Source organism: Haliaeetus albicilla, chromosome 11 (genome assembly GCF_947461875.1).
Source record: "Haliaeetus albicilla chromosome 11, bHalAlb1.1, whole genome shotgun sequence".
In the NCBI taxonomy this organism is placed as follows: domain Eukaryota; kingdom Metazoa; phylum Chordata; class Aves; order Accipitriformes; family Accipitridae; genus Haliaeetus; species Haliaeetus albicilla.
The window spans coordinates 25158550-25177120 of NC_091493.1; the positions used below are offsets into that span (position 1 = coordinate 25158550).

The window sequence follows — 18571 nt, forward strand, 5'->3', positions numbered from 1 at the left end:
AGATACCTCCCTTTTCACCGCTGTCTTCAGATAGTCCCTCTGGATGGATGTGGTCAGCTTCTCTTCTGCTACCAAGTGATATCTAATGGACAATGTGTCTATGTGCTGCCACTGGTTTTCCTCTGCAGATGCTCACTTCTTAAAGAACAAATCACTTAACAGAGGGTGAGTGGGTAGTGGGTAGTCAGGCTGAATTCAGGCATTGAAAAAAGTATTTCTTTTAAAGTTATTCTTTTTCATTTTATGCGTATTTTCCACATTCTGTCTGCTTTTATCCTTTTCAACAAATATTGAGTGACTTGATCTAAATACGTACAGTTCTCTTTTGAAAGTAGCTGCTTTGGGGTGACTTACATATTAAATTTTGTCTTAGCTAACAGTGTGTTGCGTGATAAATTAAGATTTAACAGGACAAAAATTAATTTTGGTCATAAAACCATATAGAAGAGCTAGTAATAAAACTGTCTCCATTCTTCAGTCTTAAGATAGCAATTATTCAAGGCCTACATGCACGTAGCTAATTTATTTTTCTTATTTTCTTTCTGAAATTTACTAAGTTTGGGAGGTATTTTGAAGTTCTGTTTGTTAGACGGGGCAACTGGTGCTCACTGTCTTCCCTTATCAATTCATGGCATATTTACTACTGATTTTTCTGACACTTCTTTCTTCTCTATTTTTTTTTTCTGTTACATCCTCTTAGAGCTTTGAGGATATCTTCTCTGATTTTCTTCATTTTCTTCTTTTAGTGGAATCCCTTTTCATAAGCCTCAACTATTTTACTTCACAGCACTCCTTCCTTTTCTTTGTATTGGTGGCCCCATAACATGAAAAGTGAGATTTTAAAGGTGGCTGTTAGCTGCTGCTGAGAACTCTGTCCTCTGTAGCTAGGGAGGGCTCCCTGCTCTGTGGGAGCATCAGAAAGTTGGGAATTTTTGCCATTATTTAGGGATTGTCTGCCACTCCTCTCAGATAAAACAATAGGAAGATGTTAAAAGATGCAAACCATAAGAATAAAAGATCAAAGGAATCAGAAATACCACCAACACTAGTGTATTTGCTAAAAACTAATAATAATAGTTTTGCCTAGCTCTATTCCCAGTTGCCTGGAAGGAAAAAAGAGCTCTGCCAGCAGGGGAGTACTGGTGTGCTCTATAAATATGACTAATGATCTGAGAAGCAAACTTATAGGGCAGGGTGTTGTCTATGTTTGGGACTGTGATGGTTTTATTAAAATTACCAAGCAAATTGGAGAGCCTCTGTAATTTGGCTTAGAATATTTACACCTGACATGGATAAAATATTAGGTGTGTGAAATAACCTCAGCAGAAAGAGCAACTGGTATTCTGCTAACTAGGTACTTGGATAATGAACAATATGACCTGTTAACCTTTTAGGATATACTTTTTTTTTACACTAAGTGGTAGAGCTTAAGAAGCCTAATTGGTTTTGCTTTTAGTACGTCAATGTATCTCTGTAAAGTTAAATAAAGGTAGTGATAGTCTTTAATGATAGTATTGAAAGTCTGTTGAACCTATAGACTATCGTATTGCAAGCTTGTTATGGAGTTACACCTAATAGATAATTTGCTAATGAATATGTAAACTAGGCTGGCATTTTAAAGTGTTAGAGATTGGGCCTTTGGTACTGCTTCTTTCAAATGACATTTCAGTGCCCATCATTCATTCATGTTGCTTCTGTTATTCTGAGGCTGAGTGTGGGAACTTGTTTGCATGTTTTGTTGAAGTTTTGTGGATTTTCAACAATAAGGATGTTGTTTCATTTATTTTGTAAAAATACAATTTGTCTTCAATAGCTGTGACTGTTTAGAGGAACAAACCTAACAAATTAGCTAGAAGAATGATTCACCTCTACAAAGAAAGACAGGAACTCTTTTTTTTTTTTGCCAGTTTCAATGAACATCATTACCTCTGTTATCAGTCTTGTAGTGATCACACAAAGACAGTAAATAACTAATTAAGGGGTTGCTCTGAAGATGTGTCATCTGAGCACTATGATCCCTATATCACAAAAATAACACAGATGGGCAAAGGCTATGAAACTTTAACATGAATGGAGAAGAAAACAGCAGAGATGATGACAGGGTAGTAGTTGAATAACAGACAAACTAGATGATTTTATCTGTTGCATTTCAAAACAAAATAGCATTGGGATCTCTGAGGAAATTACATTAAAGTGGAAGAGGAACCAGCAGTAGAGATACAGTCTGATGCAAGAAGCAGCAAAGAAGTGTAAGAGACTTCTACTGGAGCTGAATGATAGGGGAGATAGTAATGTTTACTGATGAATAAAAAAAGGTGGAGAAGAAATGCAGTAAAAAAGGTGTTATCTTAGAGGTGATACACAGGTTTTGGGTAACAAGATCTGGGAATACCAGTGTAGAGACAGCATAGTGGCATCCTCTGAGAAGGGGGTTACAAATATTTAAACCCAGACAAAGAATTAGGATGAAGGAAAGAAACTTAAGTCAGTTTTCTAGATAATGCATTTCATAAGTTTAAGGCTAAGGAGCAATACTTGTTCACAGCAAGACGAAGCTGAAGGTCATCTCATCTTTTTACCTAAATACCAAAAGTAATTTTTCCTTTTTCAGAAAATTGCATTCTTTAAAAATAATGTGCAGTGTGCATAGACAAATATTGTATAGCCTGTTGCTTGTTTGTCTGTTTCTTCAGGAGTCATGCAAGAGGTTTGCTTTTCACAAAGGCAGTGTTTTGGGTATCTAAATTAAACATTTGAACTTCAGCTATTGCAGAGAAACCTGGAGATGTGGGGAGGACTTGGCCTACAGTGTTGTGAAAACTGTCAAGTCTGAGGCAATTGCAATGTGGGATGAGTGGGCCAAGGAACCAAAAGCTGTTTAAAAAAAAAACCACACATCTTGGCACCATTAGCGCTTTTGGTTATTTGTCTTTTTCTAACGCCTGGCCCCTCTTCTCTGCCTTCCTTTCCAGAAGGAAGCTGTCCTAATCTCTTGAATCAACATCCTCCTGTAGGGAATTATGCTTCCTCTGGTCCCAGCAATTTGTGTTCACTGTCTTGCTGGGGATGGAGGGCTGGGTACCTGCTGCCCTGCTTCCCAGGGCTGCCAGCTGGTAGGTGGTGGCAGGAACCAGCACACTGGGACTGAATGTCTAGGAAAGCCTGAGGAATATTCAGCCTATCTCTGATAAGGCCAGTGTTTACACACAAAGTTTCTCAAAGCTGCCATTCCACTCCGTTGCTTAAACATAGGCGAGTGATATGTCATCATCTAAATACTCCCAGGCTGTGCCCCTAAGCAAACGCAGACACGGTTCGCTTCGATGTTGTTCTTGAGATTGGTGGTGGGATGGCCTGTTTCTGTTTAAAGTATTTCAGATGTTTTCATACCAATTCTTTCTGTGGAAACAAGCTACTTTTGTTTCTAATGTCTGTAGGTTTGTTCCCAAGCTCCCTGACTCTCTTTTCCTATGGCTGTTTCTTCCCCTGTCCCAAAGCCGGGGTTCTGGCCCTGGATTCCAGCGTTATCTCTTCAGTCCATTCTGTCGCCCGTTTGCTGGAAATGAAGCTAATATGTCCCGGTGCTGACTCACTCTTGCTCCTTTTCTGAGTCCCAAAGGCAGCATACCTCGTCTGCAAAACAGCTAATTCTAGACATCTCTGAAGTTTCATGGTTTTAGACACAGGCAAACACACACACAGCTTGTGTAAACTTAGAGGACCAATATGACTGAGACTAAGCTCTTACTATGGCTAGGAAGAAGATTGATATTTAAGATAAAATTTGTTCCTCCAAAGTTGCACAGGATGCTTGTTTTTGTCCTAGAAGAGTGGCACTCCTCTGTTTTGCTATTCTTACCCCCATGCTCAAGATGTGTGGAAGCTACATCCTGAGCTCTCAGTTTCCTCTTTTTATTTCTGTGTTTTCAAGCTTCCTCCTCACACTGTCTGGAGCCTTATGTGAGTACAAATGCTTGCCTCCGGGGCTGCTTTTTTTTTCTCGTTTTGTTTTCTTATGGAAATGACTGCGACACAGAACCGGCTGTTGCCCTTTGCTAGGTTGTGGATTGCAGTCAGAGCTTTGCCCAGAGGCAGGAGGATCAGCACGCAGAACCAAACTGCTTTGCCAAATCTGGATCTGACCCTCTGTGGAGGAGGAAGTCTGCATCTCAGGTCACATGAGGCTACGAAGTCCACCCTTCCCCTCCTCTGTCACGGCCAAAGGGGGAAAGTTTGTTTCATCCCTGTCTCTTACAGCTAAACTGAATGGCTGCAAAATAGCACGCAGCACTGTTCTCCGCTCCTGTAGCTGCGGAAATATTATTTATGTTTTTATCAGGCCATCACTTAAAGTAGACCATCTTCAACTCGGAAATCTGTTCCCTGCAGCTCTGTGAAGGACCTGGATGTTTTTAGGTGTGCTAGACCGTAACCATCACGGGTCATAGCAACCTGTCCCCACGGGGCCCTTACGCTCCAGGTGACGACTTCCTCTTGTGTGAAAAGGCTGCTGTGTGTTTGATGGTCACTGACTAATGATATCCTGTCCTTCCCCATAAAGGTTTCCTCTGTCTCAGTTTAAAGCTGAACTTCCTCAAACAAAAAAAAAAAACGGTCGCTGACTTGTATACAAGAGCCTGTTGTAGTTTGTCAGGTACAAATGCAGTTTTAAAGGACGTGAAATGGGTCAGTCTGAGCATCCATAAGAGGTGTTAGACATGGTGTTGGGTCGTGTCTATCTTTCTCTGAGGGGGGCCTGTAGATATCTTCCACTCATTAAATTTGGACTCCTCAGCCCTCAGGTGAGCTCTTTGATAAGCCCGGCTGACTGAGCTTCCTGAGTTTCTAGCTGTAGAGACAGTGAATCTAAACACAGCCATCTGAAAATCAGTCCTAAATTCCAACTATATCTTTTTTAAAACTACCTTTAAGTGGGATTTAATTCATTTACTGTGTGGAATTTTTTATATAACTGATTTATTTCCTGTGATGACACTCTACCAGCAAGTATTCTTTGCAGAAGTCAGTGTGATTGGTACATAAACACTAGTACTTTTGTCAGTCTTGTTTAAAAAAAAAAAAAAAAATCAGTAGTACTTCTTCCTGATAAATCTGTGCAGTTGGTATGAATTACAGTGAAGACCTCTAAAGTTGCATTTATTAACTGGGCATTGTATCAGCTATGCTTTTATTTTTAAAAGAATTGGTGTGAAGGTGACCAGTGTAATTACTTCTGCTATGCTAAACCCTTCCAAAATGTTGGCCTGTTACCATTAGAGGTAAGGTCAGTTCTCCCTTACTTGAGCTGCCCAGGCCAATTTTTCTGAATAAGATGACAATCACTTACAGTCCACCTTCGACTTTGTCTGCTGAAACACTGCTCCTCAGCTTTTGAACCAAAGCTGACAATAATTCAGAAAGAATTTAACTCACTAAAGCCTTAATTACATAGATTGTTTTATTTTGTAGATCCCTGTTTTCCTGTTCCCAGAAAGATTTATAAACAGGAGTGTTGTCTTATGAGATTGCAGGAATACAGGCTATGTCAATCTTTGTGAAGGAGGAAGAACTGATCTTTGTTTCGGATGGGACTGCAATGGAAGGGATTTGAAACCCCATGTCCAGACGTGGCTCTCCAGGTCCTAAGCATCAGGATTCTGCTCTTGCTGCCTCTCCTCAGGGCAAGATCTCTGGAAGCTGGGGGGGGGGGGGGTGACGACGACGGACATGGCTGGATGATGTCTGGCTGCAGGGCAGCATGTCCACCTGTCTGGCTGCAAAGAGAAGCCCCAGGAGCAGGAAGGAGAGTTGGAAAAAGCGACGCCTCAGAGGGGGAGCGGGCTGCGGCACAGGCAGGGCATGGCAGCTGGCTGCAGGTGGTGGTGGCCAGTGCTCCAGTGACTTTACCCTCTGGCTGACCAGTGGGGAAGGTGCCTGGGGAGGGGGAAGAGCCCCAGGTGCTGGGAAGTTGGTGGCCCCTGCTCTGAGAGGGAAGTGAAAGAGCCAGCGGGGTTGGCAACTTCCTTTGGAGTGGGAGGCTGGCAGATGCGTAGGTGGGAGCACAGGGGCATATGTGGTGCCTGGAAAGGGCCTGAATATCGGAGGCTATAGAGAAAAGTTGCTGAGACCCCTCCAGCGCTGTATTTCTTATTTGCGTGGAGTCAACCTGGGAAGGGCACAGGGGCTCAGCAGGGATAAAAGGCAGTGGGGATGGGGGGGCGGGAGAGGTGTCCCTTCAGGCCCTCCTGGCAAGTAGCCCCGAAACGGGCTTTTTCCTGAAGATCCCCAGGAGATGCAACCAGAGGTACGAGTTCATTTTGTGGGGCAGGTAGGTGCAGGAGGTGACTTGTCCGCAGTTATTGCAAGTGTATCTCCTTCCACGGTTTGTTGCTTGTTTGGGGGTTGGTTTTTGTGGGCTGGACCCCATATCTGGAAACGAAGAAGGTCGTCTCTTCTCAGGACAGTTCTCTTCGTGCACCTCGCTGGTATCTGCTCAGTCTTATGCAACTTAAAAAAAAAAAAAAAAAAGAAAAGAAAAGAAACCCAACCTAACAAGAGACTTTCTCTCTGCAGCCAAAATGATCTCTCCCCCCCGGAGCCAGCGACGCAATCCCGCTTCAGAGCCCGGCCCCCGCGGAGCCAGCGGCGGCCGTTCCCTCGGGTAGCCCCCCCGGCCGGGCGGGACCCTCCGACCCGGCGGAGGAGCCCGAGGCGCTGGTAACGCGGCAACTCTGAGGTAATCCGGGCTTTAAGGAAAGCGGGAGGTCAGCCCGCAAGTTAGATGGATTGAGTCATGTAGAGTTGAGCTAACCCCTCCCACAGCCATGGACCACTAAAGCGCCCATTTTCATGAGCACCTCTCGCTAAGGCAGCTCAGAGCCGGCAGAGGCTGAGGGAGGCGGAGTGGGGGGGAGAGAGAGGAGGGACCGCGCACCGGCACTGATGGACGAGCCAAAGGGTAAGGACAGAAGCGAACCGCTGACCTCCGAGAGCCGCCCTGACCCCCGGCCAGGGGGCGCGGGGCGGGGGGGGCCCGGCGGGGCTCCCCGGGGTGTCGGCATCCCGCGGCCGGCGCTGGGGGGGTGGGGGGGGAGGCTGTGCATATTCATGAGGAGCTCCGTCAGATTTGCCAGTCAGGAGGGAGCTGCGGCTGCGGCATCCCCGGGCGGCGCGTCCCTCCCTCCCTCGGCGCCCGCGGAGCGCTGCCGGCGGTGGGCGAAGGCTCCGCGGCGGGGGCTCGCCCGGGTGGGTGCAGCCTTGCCGCAGTCCTCCCCCCCGGCCGGCATCATCGTCGAGCCTTTGGAGCGCCGGCCGCTTCTGAAGGCACGATGTCAACTTGTGCCCGGGGAGGGGGGAGGCGGCTGCTCGGGGGAAGCTGGAGGTGGCCGCGGGCTGGCGGGTCCCGGGGCGGGCGGGAGCGGAGGCTCCGCGCCGGCGTCTGGCAGAAGTTCGGCCGCGTCAGTGCGAGGGATTCCCTCCCTCGCCGCGCCGGGGAAGAGCCGGCGGTGACTCCCCGGCTGCAGCCCGCGGCGCCGGGGCCGGGGCCGAGCTCCCGCGGCGCCGAGAACCGCCCTCGGAGGACGAAAGGGAGAGAAAGAAAAAAAATTTACAAGAGCAAAAACTCAGCGGAGGTGTCGGCTGCTAGGAAGCCGCGGTGGAAAGCGATAGCTCCGAGGTTGGAAGAATTGCTGTGCTGGGCACGAGGGGCTCTCGGTGCGTGGGCTCGGGGCCAGAAGCGGCTCGGGAGAGCGCAGGGCAGGGGGGGATTCCCCGCCTGGCAGCCCGGCGAGCCCTCTCGCCGTCACCGCGGCCCTGGGGAGCGGGAGAGGGGCTCGGCAGTAGCTGGACATGCTCATTGCACAGTAATTTTTCTACGAGATACACGTCTTGTACCAGGGTTTGCTTTTTATAAACAGCTGGCACGGTGCACGTAGCAGCACTTGTCACACTTAACGTTTGGCAGAAACATTTCCTAGTTTAGTATCAGCTTTTGCCTATCTGGGTGTCTTACCCTCCGTTTACAGCAACTTCTGCAATACGGCCCATTTTTTCTACTCTGCTGACAGTACTGGGCTCTCTGTGGCACTTCTAAACACAAAACAGGAACTCGGACAATTAGGCAAGAAGCAATAAACTGGAAAAAGATCTGGGCAGAAACTTAGCCTTTAAATGGAGTGGGAAGCTTAGGGTTAATAGTTTCCACTATTTTTATAATTTCTTGTTCAGTACTGGGTGGAAGTCCCTCATTTATCACTGTTACAACAACAGAGAATCAAAATGTGATTATTTTTTTTCCTTTAGGCATAAATAAAATGGTAAACTAAATCTCTCCAAGTTTTTAACTTCATTGAATGTAATGAATGGTGTTTGAGGGGAAGAAGTGTTTTCTCAGTCTGACATACATCAAAATCCAAAGCAAAGACTGGCAGGAGAAGGTTAGCTCATTAGTTTATGCAGTCATGAGTGAAGCTGGAAATACTTAGAAATAATTTGCCTCTACTGAGGAGGGAGATAAGAATAGCTTTGAAACCAGTCTTTAAAAAGTTTCATTCCAAAAACGAAATGTAATGCATGAACGGAGATGCCTTTTCTAGTGAGGTGAGGAGTCACAGGGAAGAAACTTAGATGATGAGAACTGATTTAGCAGAGGACCAAAGGAGCCTTCTTTAAGAGAGTGGAATTTTAAAGAGGAAGAAGGAACCTGACGAAAACGGACAGTTAGTGCTCGAGCTAATTGCTGAAGAGGCAGTGTTGGTGTCAGAATGGGCCGACCTGCAGAACATGCAAGTCGTCTTGCAAGAGCCTAATGAAAATTAGTGCAATAAACAGCAAGAAACCGCATTGGGGGGTGGGGGGAGAAGAAAACATGAGGCAGTATTTTTGAAAACGCCTCACAGTATGCAGTATTCCAGAGGCAGCAATCAATAGGTTCAACAAGGGGGAGTCCAGGACAGGCAGAATCTATCAACTAGTAGGAAAGTTTCCACCTTGAAATGAGACACAAATGCACGCTGAGGGCATGTCCCTTCATCAGAAAGGTATTATTAGGGACTGTTTCCTGGGAGTCTTGTCCAGAGGGACTGCAACAAACAGGCTTGAAACGCTACTCTTCAGTTTTAGAAAGCCTGTATTTTAAATACTGATACTGTCAGCTCTGCCTTGAAATTTGGATCAATATGCTAACACAGCCAAGGAAGAAATTATGTTTGGGGTGCTACAGAGCAACAGATTGTATCAATGATCAGTATGAATACCTTCCTGGGCAGAAAGTGTGACAGTCTGAAAAATATGTTACTGAAAAATATACGGCAGGGCTTCAGTCTGGGGAAAGCACCATACTGATCTCATGCAGACAGCAGTAAAAAGCAGTAAACCTTCTAAAATGTATCAATTTTAACATAAAAGGTACTGAACTGAACAAAAGGTAGTAACTCTGGTTTGGAGCTATCTATATACAAGATGAATTAATCACCTCTATCAGATGACTGCTCTCTATGGACCAGTGATTTTTCCAGCATGGAAAGGTAATAAAGCAAAATCTGATGGGGGGAGGGGGGGGGGAGAAGTAAAGAAATGTGAATGAAGATTGCAAATTTAAAGAATACATACTGACGAGCACTCCAAAACCAAGAATGAGGACGACTTTGGCTAGTTCACTCAGGCAGTGAAGGCAGCAAATAGAAGTTAACACAAGTAAATGGAAAGGAAGTGGAGAAAGAGGAAATAGAGAACATCTGATAGAAAATACAGGCTGTGAATTGAAGAAGATTATTTAGAGACAGTGAAGATGTCAGGGAAAAATCTAAAGTTAGCAGGACCAAGCACAATTCAAAGGAGGCATTCTGTGCCCCTTAGGAACAAAATAATGTATATCTAGCAATTGCATAATCCTTATGGAGGTGGAGAGGGTAAGATTTTAATGATAACACAGAAAAAAAAAACACAGAAGTGTTGGTTAAATACTTTTCCAGATTTGGGGGGGGGGGGGGGGTGTGAATTCTGATATGAAGGAATATTTAATGGAAGTGTTATAACTAAGTAAGTAGATTGTTTTGTAGATTAACATTGGGGGGAAGGGAGGGGGCAGTAAAGTTTTGTAACAATTTGAAATTAAATGTGCCAAATAGTTACTGAGAAGATCTATGTGCAATGATGTTAATTTTCAACAAACTAGAGTAGAACACTAAGGATATCCCAGGCAATGGGAAGGGTGCTATTGTTGACCCAATATCCCAGCAGTGTAAAGGTGGGTAGCCTAGAGAACTGTTGCCAATTTAGTTTGACATCAGTTCTATCTAAATTACTGGATAGATCTCCCCAGTCATCAAGTTTTAATAGCTAGTTTGATCATATTCTTTTGGTTTTGTAGAGGATAAGACTTGTTAAAGTAGCTTTCAGGATAATATTGTTGAAGTGGATAGCACTGTCAAAATGGATAACGGGAATGAATGCATCGAAAAGGAAATTACTCATCCCAGATGGAAGCAAACCTGTGAGTTCATGTGGTCTCCTCAAGCAAGCATATTAATCTGCATCTTAGAACGGAGATGGTCCCACCTACAAGAGTCTGCAGCAACAACTTCAAGGAATATGTTCCTTTTGGGTTTGGAACTTGCCTAGAGAATGCATTTATAAGGGGGAAGGGGAGGGGAGAGAATTTTAAGTACTGATAGACCATTTCATTTCTCTTTGCTTTCTTGAAGGCTTTTTTTGTTTACAAAGTAAGTCAGCTGACTTAACAAAACAGATGTCAAACAAGCCTGGTGGGATTCTCATTTGGAAAAAACAGGCTGCATTTCGTCTTATGCATGTTATCACTATTAACATCCTCTTCTTGATTTATTTCTTCAAATGATGCTGGAGGCTCATCAAAGTTCTAGGGGGAAAAAAAAAGTATTCTTAAAAACTGAGTGAATATTGAATAAATCTGGGCTGTAAGTTAAGGGACTTCTAAAGCCTCACTTCCCTGATGGTTAGGACCACCTCACAAAAGGGGAACTGGAAGAACTAATCTCCCTGGTTGGTATTTGATAGCCAGGGGGTGGATTATGAGTGTAGGACTGGGAAGGCAACTGGTCCTTTATCTGATCTCTTTTCCAACTAATTATTTGTGCTTGTTTTATTTTTCAGCAATAGCAAATGTGGTTGAAAACAGTAAATACGAGTATCTCCCATGTTTAAACTGCTCCACAGCAATAGATGCATTTCTGATGATGTTCTGATTACAAAAGTCTCCCTATGACTCTCCAGCAAAGAATGAACTGATGGATTAAGACCTGGATAACAACAGACCTCAAAAATAGTTATCAAAGGAAATCATCATTAAACAGCTGTGTTTTCAGAGGTATTCTGCAAGAGGACTGATGGCATTAGACATTTTCAATAATGATCTAAGTATAAAATCATTGCTGATTTACAGATGGAGTTTGTCAGTGCTAGGAGGACCAGTACAAATACCAATTAAGTCAGAGGAAAAAGTCTAAAGAAGCCAAGAGCGGTTGGAAACATAAAGAGCAAATAATAGGCTTCAGGCCAAGCTTGTAAAAGCACAGCTAATGCAACTTCGGGAGGAAAATTGGGCATTCAAATACTGAATGGACTAGAAAGATTTCCAGACAATGTTGTCCGGAAAAAATATGCAGAGGTGTGTGTATGCATGCATACATATATATATCTATCTGTGAAAGCCATAACTCAGTTTATTTGCTTTCTTACATTGTATGCACAGCTGCATTACCATGGAGGGAGAAGGTTGTCCTCTAGTCAACTTTATTGGTACCACTGCAACCTGTGTTTGCCTCTTGGCTTGTAATTACCAGAAATATGTAGAAAATCCTCAAGGAATTTCTAGAGGAGAAAGAATAAATTTAAGAGGCTGGACACCTGAAAAGGGAAGGGTTACAAAAGCTATAACTGATAATCTTTCTGGCCTTTCCTAAGTTGTATAAATGGCTTAGTATGGTGCAAAAGTACCAGGCTTGGTTATGTCTTCTTTTCCTATGACATTGTACTTTTAGCACCTGTGGGGTTGGCAGTAACTGGCAAACTGGACTTTGGGGTTAATACCCCCTGGCTAGGTGTATTGTACCTTTTTACTAGCACAGTGCTCAATGACAGTGTTCCACAGAGCTGGATCTGGTTTGAAGTGTGTTGAGACAGGAGCTGGGTTCTCAGCTTGGAAATGATCAGTTCAAAGTGGTTAGGATGTGGTTAAGGACAGAAGTGTTTAGGCTGAACTTTGGGCTGACGTGGATGATACTGAGATGACTTTGGTTGGGGAACCAACCCATAAGGGATTAGTATTGCTTGAAGCTGATCAAACTTGAATAGTAAAGTTCTGGATCATCTTCACAAGAGAAGCACCCCTGTTGGCTTTCTGAAAGATCAGTTAGATGGGGACCACTTCTTAAATTGTATTTTCTTATGGTTTTGTCAGCTAGATGTGAGAGCTGGCTTCATCTCTCAGCTCAGTGGAAACTTCCCTTCCCTGAGCAGAGCTGAAGTTTTATGGCAGGCATTTCCATCAGTGTTTCCTAGCTGCAGAGCTGTTGCCAGCATGCTTACATGGGGAGCAGCAGAGCCTACGGGTGCACTTCTACAGCCGGTGTAATTTGACATAAATCTGTGCTGCTGAAAGAGAAGAGAAAAGGCGCCTGTCCTTGTCCCTAGCCTCGTTTGGGGTTTTTTTTTTTGGGGGGGGTGGTGGGTGTTTTTTTCCAATAACTTTCAGCTTGTCTGGCTTGAAAGCCAACACCAGCCCAAGTGAGATAACAGAAGGAGGCAAGGGTAAAAGTCACTCAGATTAAAGTCATTGGGAGGGGGGCTTCACTGTAAGACAAGGAGAGACACAAAAACAGCCCTGTGCTCTGAAACAGTGCTGCATTAGCAGTACAAATTAAGAAATGAGTTAAGGGAAAAAGTGTTGAGAGACCAGATGGAAGGGAACAGAGTCGGCTAAGTGCACACTGAACAGATTCATCTGCTCACGTCCTCTCGTGCATTCGCTCCCCCTAAATGCTGCTGGAAGGATTAGTTTCCCAGCCTGCTCTTTGGGCTCCTCATCCCTCTGTCCCTTGTGCTGTCCTGGCTGTTCATGTTCAAGGGTGATGCAGGCAGTGCAGCGGTCACTGCAATCACTGCTGTCACTACCCTGTCAGTGCTCAGCCACCACCAGCAATGCTACAACTCTGCCTGTTATAGTTCTTGTCTGAACCCTTTAGGGCTCTTACTGGTCCCTTCCAGCTTGGGAAGAGCTTTCCGTGAGGATCTGCAGAGCCGCTTCTCTGTCTGCCCTCACGTTGTCTTTCAAATTCCCCTTGTAACATCAACGTACTTTGTAGGCAGTGATTAAGTTTTTGGTATGAGGAGGCATGGGCCCATCAGTCTGACCCACACTATCCCATGCTCCCTTGTGACCTTCATCCAGCTGCACACTACGTCTCTTCTGACCAATATGTAACCCTTACAGGGTGTCTGAATGGTTTACAGGCTGGGACTTGCACCTTTGAGGGAACGTTTTTATTTTGCATAAGTAGAAGTTAAAGGCTCTTAGTTTGATTTGTATTCTCCCCTTTGTTTCTGATCCTCCTGAGAATCTTTGCCCTGATCATATAATGTGGTGAATGCCAGGTGGTTCTTGGGGGAGAGGATGAAAAGAAAATGGACGTATTTTTACAAAGGAATGAGAATTAGCTTGTTTGTTCATTAACTATCTGCAATCTTTCAGCCAAAGCTTAAACCATCACTGGCCTTTGAGCTCTGCGTACTGCCTGGAAAACGTGGATCAGCAGCTCAGGATGTAGAAACTACTTCAAACCCTTGGCTGGTTTGCCGTGCTTTCACACTTGGGTCGGAGGGCTCCCAAAACAGCGGAGTGGCAGGAACTGCCAGTAGAGCTGCTGTGGTTTCTAACGTTCGTTAATAGTGACATTGCAGCTGGGGGCAGGGGAGGCAGCAGCCTCTGCACCTTCCTCCCTGGGCTGTAGCAAGAGGGGGGAGACCCCTCCAAAAGTGAGGGAAGGAGGGAATTTGAAGACCCTGCAGCACAGCTGATGGGATGAAAACATCCATGGAGCACGGCAAAGCCCAGGAAGCAGGCATCCAGTGGGAGGGAAGATGGAGCTCCCATATGGAGCATGGGCTTGGTGGTAGGGACAGGTAATGGAGTGGGATTTGTTCCTCTGCTGAAAATTGTCCCTCCCACCTACCTGCTTTTTGCCAGAATGGCAGTGGGCAGCTCTTGCCAGGGAGAACATCTGCTCTTGGCCAAGATCAGCCCTTAGTTGCTGCTCCAGCTGCTTTGTGGGAAACACTGGAAATCTGCAATTTTGCCTTGAATTGAATGTGCTCAATAAATTGATCTGCAGCTTCTATATATTTAGTCTTGTTTTCCAGAAATAGTAGAGGAAGCTTACTGTTTCTCAGCTTTGTCTGAGACTGTGGTAAACACAAAACCAGCTGAAGCTGAAAAGAACTTTATTCTGGTAAAACTAGTGGTCAGGTTCCTGTTTACAAGACTTAGAAATACTGTTGTGACAAAAAAGCATGAAAGCCATAAAGAAAAGAAAAGAACATTACAGCATTGTTGTTTAGAATTTATTCTGTCATTAGCCAGAGAGAATTAAGACCTTATTTTGAAATGAATTGGTTGCAAGTTTAAAAATAAATTTAGCAAGTGGTTTAACACATGAAGTTGGGTTGAGCTATGTCTACCCTGCCTGATGAAAAGGCAGACCACTTAAGCTCCTTTCCCACACTGTGCTTGTGACTGTGTCAGCCTGACCAGAGAACTTAACCCATCTGAAGAGTAGCCCGGTTAAAAAAAAAAATTTAAAAAATACAGATAAAAATTAGAAAAGCAATCTGCAGTTGTACAAGCGCAAGGTAGAACTATGGTAAAAGGCAGAGGTAGGATAGTCCCTTTTTGTGGCAGAGCAAACAGATGTTAAGCCAACTGTGAAACTAAGCCTGTGCATTTCATCTTAAAAATAGTATTTTACAACAGAACCTGGCCCTGTGCTATGAACTCCTTGTTAAAGACAGTAATTTTGCAGTTGCTGTTTAGGTTACAAAGTGTGTCTCAGCTCCAGAGACTAGTAATTTCTCTACCAATGTAAGGACCTTTTGATGTTGTGGCCACTTGGTGTCTCTGAGAATGTTAACTGGATCCCATAAGCCTTGCTAGGAATAGATGCCCTTCTGTAAATAGGGATCTTGGAGAGCCTTTTCTGCGCATTTACTTCTCAGGAGACTGCAACTATAAATTTACATTGTAATCTGCTGTAAACCACATCTCGCAAACTTCTGGTGTGGTGTAGCAGTTAGTCTCTAGGTTTACTAGTATTTCATAGAGATTATATATAAACGCAGCAGGACTGCTGTTAGGTAGTCCCTGACTCCTTTATAAAGTAGTAAACAACTCTTTTACTCTACTGGTTTCTCCTACTTTCGCCCCTGAAGTCGGACTGCAGGAAGGAAACACAGGGGATGCCTTCTTTCCTGCTATGGGGCTCTGCTGCCTGTGTTGCTCTTTTCAGCGTGTTTCTCCTAACCTAAATGACATTTTCCATTTTTCCCATGTTTTTAAAGTTGTAGCAGAACTGGATAGATCTCGCAGTAAGAGTCGTGCGTATACTTTACTAGACCAATAATCTCCAAGTTGCTATTAGTCTGGCAGAACAAGAGAGAATATATCGAAATGATGGAAGATGAATTTAAGAGTAGGTGTAGCTGAAGCGTTCTGCTGTCTCCCCGGACCCTGGGAACTCTGCCTCTCTACAGGAGGGAGCGTGCTGGGAGCCGTGGTTCGTAAGAGCTTTCCAGACAAGCAGACAAGGTGGTCCAGGCGACAGAGCATCAGGCTGGCTATTTGCTACTAGCTTCTGCTTTTTCATCATCTGGGGAAATGGGGCTAATGGTGCTGACCTCTGTAAACTGCTTGGCAGTATATGAGTGGAAAGCACTGTGACAAATTCAAATGTTATGATTTGTTATTAGGTAAAGGCTGAGGTTCAACAAGCAGAGAAGTATGATGGTTGGCTCCAGCATTACCTTTTTGGTATTAGCTCCCCATATGTTGTGGGCAGACAGCACTGCTGAGAGCTGAAGTCAGCTGTGAAAGCCACAGAGTCAAGGGGAGCCTGGGAATAGTGGGATAGTAGTGAGACAGTCCTGGCCTTGCTTGGAGTCTATGTGCTGAGAGAAGGCTGGACTCATAAGGCTATGACATGAGCATGAGAAAATGTGTGTGCACAAAAGCCGCCTTGTGAGTCTTGTGGTTCTGCTATGGGATAATTGCTATCCTGTCTCACCAGGAGCTTTATGAGGGAAGCTGAGGTTAATGCCAGCCCTGCCCTGTGAGCCTGTGTATAGGAATACTACCAGGTCTGCACTACACTAGTGACAGTGGTTTCGCCCCGTACTGTCACAGGGAGCTGCTCGGGATGTGACAGGCTGAAAACAGCTCCAGCTTTAACATTGTCAGTGAGGTCTTGGGTGTAAACTGTTTAAAATCTCTCATAGTGAGTCTGGTAGTGACACCCAGGGACAGGCTGCATTGTTTCTCTCTTGGGTTTCAGCATCATCTAATTTCCAGCAGACTGCCGCTGGGGCTGTGCTCGTGCATGCTGTGCCATGAGCTCTGGGCAGAAGACCCAGCTGCATCTAAGCAGCAGAGCTGCATGCAGGAGCAGACCCCGGAGCAGCCCTAAAATCTGCTTCCTTTGCTGTTATTAGGGTCCCCCGTAACCTTACCAAGCCAAGGAGACCTTTTCACAGCCATGATGACAGCCTGTGAAACGAAGGTCCTGGCACACTGTGCATAAGGCAGGCATGCAGCTGAAGAAGCAGAAATACTAGAGCTGGCTTGAAGGAAACATGAATGGAAGTGTGTGTGTGTGAGAGAGGACTAGAAGAAGCAACAGAGCAAGGGTTAAAAGAATGGTCTGTATTGATAACCAAGGATGTGACCAACTGCAGTAAAACTGGGTAAATGCTGACAAATGGGGTGTTTACGATAAGCCCAGCAGCCTGCACCCTGATAAGCCTCACACAGATAGCTCATCAGCAGAAGGCATGGGTGCTGATAAAGCCTCCGTACAGATGGCTCCTTTGCAAAAAAAAAGTGCTCCATTAATAAAAGGATGACAGCAAGGTCACAGCACGTCCCGTGTGCAAGTCGTCCTCTTCCTCTCCCAGCAGGAAGGCAGACTGTGGGAACTAAGGTACCCAAAATGAGGGGGGAAAAATGTACTGAGCAGCCATCTGTCCTAGGGCTCTCGGGGGAGGACGTAAGTGTGATTTTGAGGCAAAGGGATCACACTGCAGTAACCACTAGCTCCTAAAGATGGCAAAAGACCTGCCCAAAAATTGTAGCTTGCCACTGCAGAGGAACCCGAGAGATGCAGTGAGGACTTGGCATCTGCCACCCTTGGTCCCATCTCACACAGGATCCTGCCAGAGCCCCTGGGTGAGCTTGGTGCCTGTGAGTACTGGGGGAGTGAGCGTGGGTGAGGAAATGTGTGCGACTGAAACCATTTTTTGAAACACGTGTCATCTTCCTGTTCCATAAGGTCTTGCACTGTTGCTACGTTAATTTTGTATATCATAGCTGTGTTAAAAACTACTCCATTCTTAAATGAGAAAAAGATGTGAAACCGTTGTTTATAATTGGTAAACTCAGCAGAGTTTAAGAGGTTTTTGTTTTGGTGTGATCAGTGGTACAAAAATGTAATCAGGTCCAAACTGAGCTGTGAGAGGCTCTGAGGGCTGAAAATGATTGGGCAAAAATAATGGACAAAACAAAACAGGAGGGCAAGGAAGATTGTCACATGCGTTCAGTGATGGGAAGTGCAAAGCTGAAACTACTGTCCCCAGCCTTTTGCCGTCACCGTTCCCACCCAAAGTAAGTCGACTTCCCTTGTGTCTGTGCAAAGGGTGAGCAGGTCACGGCCCAGGAGGAGACCTACTGCTGAGAGTCAGCTGAACAAGAGTGGTGTGGAAGCCCAGCCAGTTTATAAATGGATTTTAAAGCTAGGGCTCCCACATCTGCTCTGAGGAGACAGCCTCACAGATTTCTCTTTGCAGAGTTACCGTAATAGCTCCTATTTGTCCTTCATCCTGCTAGCCCTCATTTCCATACTTCACATCTCTTTAAGCCCCCATGTCTTTGGGATCAAATCCTGCTTTCACTTAGCGTTATTGTCCTTATGAGTATCTGAAGTTTCAGTTATTTTTCTCATGTTTGTCTTTTCCCAAGTTTTATTGTTTCCTGCGTAGGATGGTGGTTTCCATAGATACCTTGGACATTATTTATCTATCCTCCCTGAACGTGTAGTTCCTCCTAATGAATTACAGTGCAGTTTGCCACTTCTGCTTGAGGCCTTTGTTCCTTCATCTGTATCAGTGCTATACTGAGCATTTTAATGCTGTTGTTCTAACGTGTCTTGTCGTCTTGATACGTTGCCTTGTGCTCTTATGTGGCTTTCAATCCACATGATAGAACTCCTAGCCTAGCCAGTTTTAAATTAAAAAACGGTACATTGCATGTCTATTTTAGGATTTTTGTACTGAT

At 44.9% G+C, this 18571-nt stretch overlaps 1 protein-coding gene across 3 annotated transcripts in view; it reads left to right on the forward strand.

Annotated features, from left to right (window-relative positions):
- Window positions 1–6182: 6182 nt before the first annotated feature.
- The window catches only part of ENTPD1 (ectonucleoside triphosphate diphosphohydrolase 1), a 35809-nt gene continuing 23420 nt past the window's right edge, over window positions 6183–18571 (forward strand). Inside the window, exons 1-2 of one of the 3 annotated variants that reach the window (XM_069796702.1) lie at window positions 6183–6304; window positions 6574–6736. Coding sequence is in view for 1 of the 3 variants with exons in the window: in XM_069796701.1 (XP_069652802.1) it covers window positions 6943–6958 (16 nt within the window). In the remaining 2 variants the exon portion in view is untranslated. Of the gene's footprint in view, window positions 6305–6573; window positions 6737–6768; window positions 6959–16669; window positions 17223–18571 lie in introns of those variants that run through there. The other 2 variants (XM_069796701.1, XM_009921611.2) reach the window with 2 other exon arrangements.